The sequence below is a fragment of the Callionymus lyra genome, chromosome 6 (assembly GCF_982586985.1).
Source record: "Callionymus lyra chromosome 6, fCalLyr1.hap1.1, whole genome shotgun sequence".
NCBI lineage: Eukaryota > Metazoa > Chordata > Actinopteri > Syngnathiformes > Callionymidae > Callionymus > Callionymus lyra.
Genome location: NC_141823.1, coordinates 20,522,565 through 20,533,476, shown reverse-complemented (window position 1 = coordinate 20,533,476; position 10,912 = coordinate 20,522,565). Strand labels below are relative to the sequence as shown.

Sequence of the window (10,912 nt, the reverse complement as noted above, 5' to 3'; positions counted from 1 at the left end):
TTCGCTTAAATGACAATATATGAATTTAGAACATTTTTCCAATTATGTTTAAACACTTTATTAATAATTAATATTATTTTTTTTATTATTATTATTATTATTATTAATCAAGCCACAATTTATTTCTCACCCTGTTTTCAACCTCCCCGTCCGCCTGCTGTCCTGATCAATGTCTCTTATTTTATTTTAATTTATTGTATTTTATTTTAATAATCTCTTTTCATTATATTCATATTTTTTTTTTCATTTTTATATTATGTAATGACACAACAAAACTCAGTGCTGTTTTTACAACGCTGTCAATAAAGTTTTTAAATTCTGATATTTAAAGGTTTTTATTGAGAATATATGTTTTATTGACCTCTTGCACTCAAATAACTGTCCAGGCTGTATCTTTGCTGTGCGAATAAAACAATATTATGGGATGTTTGACTCCTTTTTCTTTCTTTTTTTTTCATAGGCAAAACCTACCTGTGTCATTCTTTTCGGTGGGGGTGTAGATCAGGTGAATGACGTCACTACACAACACTGCGGCTCCGACGCTCTGGTTCTCCGCCGCTAATAGATCGCCTATGACGTCATCGCTCAGCACCCGCGCGCACCTCCCTTTAAGAGTCATTTAGCCGTTAATAAACAAGCGGCTGCGGCGACTTCCTGCGGTGCAGTGCAGATGTGGAGCGACTGTGGGGGAGGGGCGCGTGTAAAGAACCATTTTAGGATTTAATACGCATTGAATATACATTTTTTTAATATATTATGGGCGTTTTTAATTAAATCGCGATCTACGTGTCGATCCGATTAAGCTAAAGTATCTATCTTTATATCTCTTTTTACGTTGTTTTCCTGCTAAAACTGCTGTTTTATTCATAAAGCAGTTATTACTAGTTTTGTCCAGTAATGTCAACATTGAATCGCTTGTTTAAACACACGTTTGTCGAACTGTTTTCAGCTCTACGTCAAAAACCCATTTTCTGTCGGCCGACACGCCCAGGAAGTGCGGGGAATGAGGCGGAAGCTGGGGGGGAGGGGGCGGGTGGAAGAGGAAAGCATATCCCTTTAAGACGAAGTGGGACATAGCGGTGCGAGAGAAGGCGAGGAGGAGGGGGAGAAGAAAGAGGAATTAAAAAAGAAAAGGAAGAAAGAGACAGGGCGGGAGGGAGGAGGGAGAGAGAGCGGCCGATAAAAAAAGAAAGATGACATCCTCGCAGCTGAAGGGCCGAGGGGGAACCACGGGCCGGTGCCCGGCCACCGCGCCGCTCACCGCGGCCACAGCTTGAAAGCGAGACCGAGGCTTCTGACAAACACCCGGTCGGGCCTATCGGGCGAAATCGGAAAACAAGATCCATAAATTAAAATCAAAGCATGACGTAATCTGCTAATATATACCAGTTAAATCTGCATTTTTTTTAAACTGTTTTAAAAACCGCGCGTGTTTCGGTCTTCGGGGTTCTGACGGGATCTGAAAGGCTGGAGGTTTCGATCGCAGTTTTGAGGAGCGACTTTTTTTTGCGCGACATTTATCGCCTCGTACAGTAGAGTTGCTCAGAGAAGCGACCGGCCTTCTGTCGACAGCTGCCTCCATTGTCGGCATCGATGCTGCCTCAATGAGAATCGCTGTCGCGAGGGTCTTTATTGTCAACTCGATCCGAGCCAGAGGGTCTTAGCGGCGGCGGCGGGTTCGATCGGAAAACGATGCGAAGGCTGATCTCTTCCATTACAACCACAAGCTGACTGTTAGATGTCCATCGGAGCAAAATGGAGGCTGCTTGGAGCAATTTTCTCTTCCAGGTTAGTTTGATTTTTGCAAAGAGTTTTGCCGGTTGTTTTTTTTAGGAACCTGCTAGTCTTGCCCTTCGTGGTCCGTGTCAGCAACCTCCAGGTGATGCCGTGTGTTTACATTTGGTGATGGCCTTTTCTTGCTCCCCCAGAATACTCCCACCCAAAACCAAGTGGAGGAGAGTCTCCAATCAGAACTCATGACGGTGCAGACGGACTCGGAGCAGACTCCGCCCCCGGAGCACATGGCTCCGCCCCCCTCGACGGTCGACACCGCGGCTCTCAACGAGGAGCCCCTGCCTGGTGAGAGGATCCTGAGCACTTTCACAATGACTTTAGAAGTCACTACAGGTCTTTTATTATGTCAATTATTTTGTTTAAACATAAAGAGATGGACTTGTTTTCTCATCGTGGTTGACATATAAAGTGTCCAGCTGTTAAAAACATTTATTCAATTCGAGTCTTTATTGAAATGATGATGAGAGTCCAGGATTAAAACATTGAATCATTAAACAAAACTCACATTACTCCTTCAAGAAACATCTTAAGACGTTTTTATTTGTTCAGGCTGTTCCTTGATTTTCTGGAACTCCTGTTGTGTTCTCAGTTTTATCTTGACCTTGCCTTCATTATATCTGTTCTTAAAGTTTATCTTCGCTATTGATTCATTCAAATTACAAATTATCTTTAAACTGCTATTTAGGAAACGGTTGTGATTAGATGATTTCTTCTGTCTTTTTCTCTGCATTTCATTTAAATATTGATCATTATATATTATAGACCTATATACATAGTACGTTGTCACCTGCATCCCATGGCTCTAGAGCCACATGTGGCTCCTTCATACTTTGATAATGCTCCTGCTGTTTATAGAGTCAGAATGTGAACAAAATGACCCGTTTAATTAATTTTCTTTCTTTTTCTTTTTTTAAATTACTAGTCTCTTGTATATGATTATAATTGGTTCGTTTGTTTTGTCTTTTGAAAAGGGTTAAACAACATTTGTTTTAAGATTTAGCCTACACAATATTCTAGCTTTAAAATAAATGAATAGCCTATATTTTTAATGTTTAATATTGTGTTTGGATTGTTCTATGGTTTTGTCAAATATATTTTATTATACTTGTATGTTTCCGAAATTGCTCTTTACATAATATAGGTTTGCAGGATCAATAATTCTTCGGTTGTGTGTCGAGGTGAACGACCTCCCTGGCTTTCAGAAATACATTTGCAGTGGTGGAGTTGGTCATCTTGACCCAGAAGCAACCCAAAGGATTAAAATAAATTACATTTTTTTTGGGGCCTTCGGGTGACCTTTACCCTGAGATAACGCAAGGATTAAATGATTAATTTCATTTTGTTGAAATATGCGTGCAGACCACTAGATGTCACTGTATAAGTCCCAATGCTGCAATGCTTTTTTAATAGAAAATGTCAAGCATATTTAATTTAGCGGAGCAGTTTCCTCTTGTCTCCCATAAATAAATAATTCACAATCCATGTCTTAAAATGTCAATTAGCTGACCATAACCAGAAGGTCCATCACATTAATGTTTCATGGTGTGACAGCAGTGCCGATGAGCATTTGTTCGTGTCCGACTGGGCTTTAGATGACGTGTGCATCGACTCTTATCTGTTGAACTAACACTCTTTGATTTGTGTCTCCCCCCCCCCCCCGCTGTGGTCCAGTGAAGCCAGTGTCCCGGCCCACCCGAGTGCCACACGTCTGTGCCATATGCAACAAGCAGTTCAAGAACAACTACAACCTGCGGCGGCACCAGTCGGTCCACACAGGGGTACGCATGAAGGACAGGGCCAGGGAGCAGGCGGAGGGGGCAAAGGAGGGAGCAGCTGGCCAGGTGGCGATCCCGATGGCAGTGGAGGCTGGAGGGAGGCCGGAGAGGCCCACTATCCCCATCTCCCTGCTCCACCTGTCCGATCCTCTCCCTCTGGTGCCTCCCGGCATGCTGTCGGGGGACCAGCAGCCTCACATGGGTAGTCAGGACGGTGATGGGGTCTCCATGCCCAGTGTAATGGCTAGTGTTAACTCCCTAGCCCCGCCTCCTGCTGCTGTCGTTATGGCCACTGGGGCGACAGTACAGGTGGGTCAGGGCCTTGTTGAAAACGTGAACCCCAAACCTTTAAGCATGTTGTTTTGAAAGCTGCCTGGCCACGGGGATGGGTCCACCATCTTCTTTTGGCTGCTTCTTTTTTTACCAGAGAAAACTTCCCCTGGTGTTTTAATCTCTCTAAATGTGCTAGTGACAGATGGCCTTTTTAAACCCTTTTCCCGCATTTGATGAAGTCCCCTCACTTCAATTTAAATGTCTAAGATCTCCTAAAATACACCACCTGCATGTTTTTTGCACCACAACGACTAACCAATGTTGGGTTCAGATAAATTAAAAGAAAAAAGCTTGTCTAAGTGAACAGTAGGATTTTTTTGTTGTTGGTCTAATTCGCGTCTCTCTTCCTCCTTCTCTTAGCGGCCGGCGAACCCTAACCCCAACCCCATCAGAAAGAACCATGCCTGCGAGACCTGCGGGAAAGCCTTCCGCGACGTCTACCATCTGAATCGCCACCGCCTGTCGCACTCGGACGAGAAGCCGTTCTCCTGTCCCATCTGCCAGCAGCGCTTCAAGAGGAAGGATCGCATGAGTCACCATGTTCGCTCCCACCAGGGAGGCGTGGAGAAGCCCTACGTGTGCCCCCACTGTAGCAAGGCCTTCTCTCGGTGAGGAGGAAACATTCTGTTGTCATTAGGATATAAGCATGACTCTCTCACTGTTTAAACTTTTTTTTAAACTATATTGTTAAAAGAAAAATGGCTCATGTAGACGGTAAAGTGAAGGAATATCTTCCTATTCCATTTATTTGAGAAGATCGTCTGTAAAAATTAAAAGAAATTCAAGCAATAAGTACGAAATAACTGAGCTATTTAATATATTATGTATTTATTCTATTAATAACATATTGCACTTTTTTAAATTTATTTATATTTATCCTTTATATACATTAATTATTATATGCAATATTTAAATCGTTATTTATTTATTCTGTTTATACTATATTGCACTATTTTTCACTTAATATTTATATTTATCCTTTATATACATTAATGATTATATGCAATATTTAAATCGTTATTTATTTATTCTGTTTATACTATATTGCACTACTTTTCACTTAATATTTATATTTATACTTTATATACATTATTGATTACATGCAATATTTAAAATGTTATTTATTTATTCTGTTATACTATATTGCACTATTTTTCACTTAATATTTATATTTATACTTTTTATATATAGATTCACTCTGCTGTGTTTTTAACGGTTGCCAAGCAACAACATTTCGTTGCCAGTTTCACTTCTGTGTTTTTCTGTGGAATGACAATAAAAGAAAGTCTAAAGTTGAATATATATAATGGTTATAATGTTTTAGTATAGTGTAGCGATCTATAAACGGGATGAAAATGTAAAATAATATTAGCTTGAGGAGCGTTTCAAATATACAAATGATCTAATCAAGTAGAATTTTGATGGCTATTCTAGCTGCTGTAAATTGTCCCTGCTGGATAAAGTTTGAGCGATGATTAATACAAAAAAAAGACCATCTTATTTTTCTGTCTACAGGCCGGACCACCTAAACAGCCACGTACGACAGGTTCACTCGTCAGAGCGTCCTTTTAAATGTCCGGTACGTCCTCTGCTCCGTCACACACCTTTCACAAACACCATTCAGTGATCACTTCTAGTTGCATGTCAGGCTTCTGACATTACACTAGCTTTACAAACAAACATTTATAAAATTCTGACCAAACCCTGTGTGCTTTCATTCTAAAGACCTGTGAGTCCAGTTTTGCGACGAAGGACCGACTGCGCGCCCACATGATACGCCACGAGGAGAAGGTCCCGTGTCACATCTGTGGCAAACTGCTGTCTGCTGCTTACATCACGGATCACATGAGGGTGCACAACCAGTCCCAGCACCACGCCTGTCACCTCTGTAACCGCAGTAAGTACCCGGGTTTACCACCCAACTTTGGCAAGAGATGTTGCGGAAGCAGACTTGTTAAATGAAAATGCAAAGAACTGTGGTGTGTAAGTGGATCATCAATGTGGCTTTCAGGGGTAAGACTTGACTGAAACTGCAGGAGACAAGAGTGGTTTGTTCAGGAAATACCAGATTAGATATATAAACTATTGGCCCAGTGAATACTTATTCTCAATAGTGCCAGAGAAACAATCGAGTCTAACAGCAATCGTCCATGACAACAAATAAAAATAAAAAAACTACAAAAGTTTTAAATGCTAACAAATTCTATACTGTCAGATTTTGTCATTAATTTAACTTATGTTGAGTAAAAAAAGTTTTATATTGTTGTGTGTTGTCAGAGGTTGGATGTATTGATCAGTAATGATGTTATGAAAAACTACTATCGGTATACGAATGTGTAAGCTAATGTCTGGTGTTTGTTGTTGCCCTCTTAACCCAGTTTAAAATACAAATGGAAAATATATTGAATGACTATAAATATAACTAAGTCTAGTAAGTAAGTAAGTAAGTCATTTTTATTTATATAGCGCTTTTCCAGACCAGGGTCACAAATCGCTTAAACAATCAAAACAATATTCAATAAAGTATTTACTTTAAAGGTCAAGATAAAACTGATAACACAACGGGAGTTCCAGAAAATCAAGGAAAAGCCTGAACAAATAAAAACCTTTTTGATTCGTACAAAGAAGACCTAAGCATTACCAACCACACTTTTTTCTGTCTTTCATTACATATTAAAAAGTGTATGTTTATACCTAAAAAATGACGTATGTGACTTCCTGATCATTGTAAAAATGGGTAAAATTGGCGATAATCTAACTATATAACTACTAAATAACTACTTGATATTAACAATGATACCATAGTAATTAATTTATTAATTTAAACCAATTTAAAATGACTATATTTATTGTAATAAAAGGTTGATTCTCTCTTCTTCACGTACCCCATGACAACCAAACTGCTTTACGGCAGTGAGTCGAGCACTGGTTTTCGGTTTAATATCCATAATGGATAAAGTACTGAGAGAGCATTTTGAAATAAAAAAAACAAACAACCCAACAAGTACCCTTATCCGTTTGGCAAACGAATGCGAACTGCGGCAGAGGTGCTGGAGTTTTTCTTTTCTTTTTTACGACATTGCAATTACGCTGTTCTAACACTGGGGGGTGCTACATCTTGTTTAACCTTTCGTTAGAGCGATTTTAGTAGTACTGTTTAGCAGAGCCATTGTATTATTTCTGACATAGAACGCAACAAAACTCCTCTCTTGTCTTCCTCAACAGGTTTCACCACACTGACGTACCTCCGTGTCCACGCCCAGAAGCACCACGGGCAGGAGTGGAAAGAAAGCCCGGGGGGATTCGGGGGCACGACCGCGGGCGGGGTCCTCGTCTGCCATCTATGCGGCGTCCACTGCAAGACTCCCACGCAGCTTCAGGGGCACATGGGCACCCACGGCAGCGTCCAGGGGGGCGCCCCCAGCCCCGTCACCTCCAGCGCGGCCGCCAGCAGCTCCGTCTCCCTTAGCAACATGGTGGCGGCGCCCACCGTCTACGTGACCGGCGGCACGGTGGTGGACCTGCTGGTCACGGACTGCTCTAGCATCGCGGTACAGCAGACGCACAGCTAGCAGGGGAGCGCGGATGAGCTTCATGTCTTGATGAGTTTACCACCTAGTGTTTTCGGAGTGGAGGCATTCATCCCGGGTGACTTGCGCGACAGAAATCCAAAAGCTTTTGTGAATGTCACAAACGGATGACTTCTATTGCTGCAGCGGTCTAACTAACACTAACGACAAACATGGATGTGTCATCAATATTTCTAAATGCTTTTATGCATTTTTAACTGTGGTATTATGACCATCTGCTGTATTACTTTTCTCCCCCCCCTCCCCTCGCTCCTTGCCACTGCGACGTTGGATGCTCCAAGCAAGTGCGCCAAGTACTGTATATCTCACACCAGCTCTTGACATACCTCCATTTTGTAGCAGACTAACTAAGAACTCGACCGACTTGTGTTGAGTATGATGAGGTTAGAGCTCTGAACAGTCCACGGATCTGGAGGTGTATGTCCACAGTAGAAGGGAAGTAGTGTATGTATGTGTGTGTGTGTGTGCGTGCGTGTGTGTGTGTGTGTGAGCGACAGACATTTTGGAGCATGACAACTTGTTAGATTGCTGGATTGAAATGAGCGCTTGATTTGCAAAGCAGTAGTGCAGTTTATTTTCTGTAGAGGGAGAAAAGGAGCACGTAGATCAAAAATGGAAAGTTGTGATAAAACCTTTTTTGTATTTTTAAAGGTACAGAATGAGGTCGTATTCAGTGTCAAGCACCTTAAAACCATAATTGTTGGATACAGCGAAGATCAAAGTGGAAAGTTTGAAATTTTCTTCCGCTGTGTCTTCCTTACTGGGTCTGGCCATTAAAAATATATAGACTGTGCGTTCAGAACAACTCTTGCACATTAATTCTTATATTTTTTGCATGGAAACAGGCATTCTGCGCTTATTGTTGGTAGCAACCTGTAGGAGTTTCAAAAAAGCTGGGAGGCTAAAATTTAAAGTGTTGATTTTAAAAAAACAAAAAAAACATAATTGTTGGCCATTTATTTGACATAAACCGTAATTGCCATTGTCCTTTTGGTTTTCTCTTCCACCGGTCCACCAGGTGAATCTTTAGATTTAGTCGTCTAACTCTGTATAGCACATAATGTTGGGAATGCAAGTCGATGTCAGTGGACTTCATAGGAAGAGTGGTTGGTAACTTTTGAGTTGCTGTTTTTAATGTGGAAAACGTGTGCAGACTGTCAGTGTGCAGCAGGTCGTCACTTCGACCCGACTGTGAACAAGTTCTGGTTTCGTACTGGAGTGGTTTGTTCATTTTTGTGTGTTTCTCTGAATCTTCTTTTTTCCTCTTCTATTCTTTTTACTTGTCAAAATGTGTTCTTCCTGATAAGAAAGTAGCAATCTATCAAACGCAAATTTTAGATTTCCTCAGTTACACTAAGATAAAAAAAATAATACCTCTATTCTAGGATTCTGTATAGCTCTTGTGATACATCTTAATGCCTTATCGTACTCAACTGCATTTAATTCTTTTATGATGAGATATTTCAAATCTTAGTCATGGATTCATTCAGAATATTAATGGGATGTATTTATATTTATATTTTTATATTTCTCAACAATATGCATGTCCAAAATGTTGTTGGAGCAAAAAACAAAATGAAACAAAAAAAACTGATGCTTATCACATCAATATAATGTTCTTTTGTAGAAGTAGAGGTCATGTTATTATTTTGTAATTTGGAAATTAAAAGTAAAACTGATCAAACAGAGTCCGTGTTTGGTGCTGATTTGTAAGCTGGGCTGTTGTGACGAATAAAAGCATCATCAGAATGTTCTATTTTTTTTTTCTCTAATTTTATGTCTACCAACCTGCAGCGTCAAACCCTGGATGAAAACAAAAATTTCCCAATTTTAATAAATCATACTATTTAGCTGTTGCTTGACATGTCAATCTGTCCCTGTGTGGAATTATAATCAAAAAAGCTGAATGCACAAATGTTCAATAATGATCAAACTTGAACAATAATGATAACAGAACTTTCTTTGAATTACTTTCTTAGGTTTGTCTAAATTTAACTGGTGCCTGAATTATTGTCACTTAATTCAAATAGATAAACCAGTGACTGCACCTATCCAACTTGTTGACAACCCCAGAATAATAACTTGGGGTTGTAAAACTTTAAAAACATTAAAACTTAGAAAGATATATAGATGTGTGTGTGTGTATATTTATATATAAATATACACACACATTTATGATTATGAAGCAAGAAATACCACAAGAGAAAGCTTTTAAATTGACATCTTGTGTTTAAAAACGCACATACAGTATATAATAAATATTATTACAATTAAAAAAGGGGTATTGCATGGAAACTTTTCCACAGAATATCTGAACTTGTAAGAAGACAAAACAATGTTAAAAAAGCACAATTAATGTAGAAAGGATTCATACAGTCAGACTTGGGTGTGTATTAATTTTGACAAACGCCCTCTTTTGCTGGATAACATTGTTATTCATCATTAAGTAGCTGCCAAGATAACATTTCCAGGCCTCAACTGTAATAAATTTGGTTTATTTTTAATTTGTCCAAACATGTCCTTTAGGACCACAGAAGAAGCATATCAGAATATTTACTATTTATAACACTGTGTAATGTAATGACCAAAGGTTTGAAGGATAGCTCATTCGAAACCTTCATTTATACACGATCAATGTTAAGTACTTCCCTGTCTTTCCAGAGCACCAATATGTGTTCATGTCTGTAACTGAACTTCTATATTTTAAAGCTATCCATCTGGAAAGGTATTCTTAAATTTACATTCACTGTGAAAATACACTCATACTGAGAGGTGTCAGATGTTCAAAACACTTCCTGAGTTCCTTTTAAATATGTCTGTTCCTCTTACCTGAATATGTGGTAAGAAAGAATTACAAACACAAACTTGTTTTACGCACGCACGCCTTTTAGAAAGTTTTCTTACCCCATACTTGAAGTCCATTTGAATGGCTATGTTGATGCATTACTAGATAAACCATCAATGCCTTTATGACAAGCGAAAGGAGAACCAGAATTCTTTATTGCCATTATAAGTGGAGAGGGTTTGCTTTGGTCCATTGTGCAACATCAAACATCAAACTATATAATATATATATATATATATATATATGTATATATATATATATATATATGTATATATATATATATATATATATCCATCAAGACTGCAGATAAATTTGACATTTGTCCTAAATAATAATTCAAGGAAATTGAACACTGAAAACACTAGAATGTCTATATGAAAGGGGTTGCTAGTGAAACAGCTTACAATTATTCAAATGATGTGAAGAAAAGAGTTTTAAACGGAGATTGTCAGAATGTAAAATATATTTATGGTCAAAGCATGGAAACAGCATCACAAAAAGGTGAGGAAAAAACCCAGGGATTTAGGAAATACATGGATGTGAGCTAAATATAGAGAACTTGTGATGGATTGTGA

General features: G+C 39.2%; 1 protein-coding gene across 2 annotated transcripts; it reads left to right on the top strand.

Annotated features, from left to right (window-relative positions):
• Positions 1-1,030: 1,030 nt before the first annotated feature.
• Positions 1,031-9,180, top strand: mazb (MYC-associated zinc finger protein b (purine-binding transcription factor)). 2 transcript variants are annotated; one of them, XM_087794143.1, is made up of 7 exons: positions 1,031-1,788; positions 1,929-2,079; positions 3,466-3,572; positions 4,263-4,510; positions 5,418-5,481; positions 5,628-5,799; positions 7,128-9,180. In XM_087794143.1, the coding sequence occupies exons 1-7, from the start codon at positions 1,756-1,758 to the stop codon at positions 7,472-7,474; spliced, it is 1,122 nt and encodes a 373-aa protein (XP_087650269.1). In that variant the 5' UTR covers positions 1,031-1,755; the 3' UTR covers positions 7,475-9,180. The 2 variants fall into 2 exon arrangements, with proteins under 2 accessions (XP_087650269.1, XP_087650268.1); XM_087794142.1 differs by having other exon boundaries at positions 3,466-3,878.
• The last annotated feature ends 1,732 nt before the right edge of the window (positions 9,181-10,912 follow it).

Excerpts from the sequence above, each read along its gene's own strand:
- mazb (XM_087794142.1), top strand. The coding sequence starts at position 1,756 with ATGGAGGCTGCTTGGAGCAATTTTCTCTTCCAG. Across the intron at positions 2,080-3,465 it reads CAACGAGGAGCCCCTGCCTG|TGAAGCCAGTGTCCCGGCCC; the intron begins GTGAGAGGATCC and ends GCTGTGGTCCAG. Across the intron at positions 5,482-5,627 it reads AGCGTCCTTTTAAATGTCCG|ACCTGTGAGTCCAGTTTTGC; the intron begins GTACGTCCTCTG and ends TTCATTCTAAAG.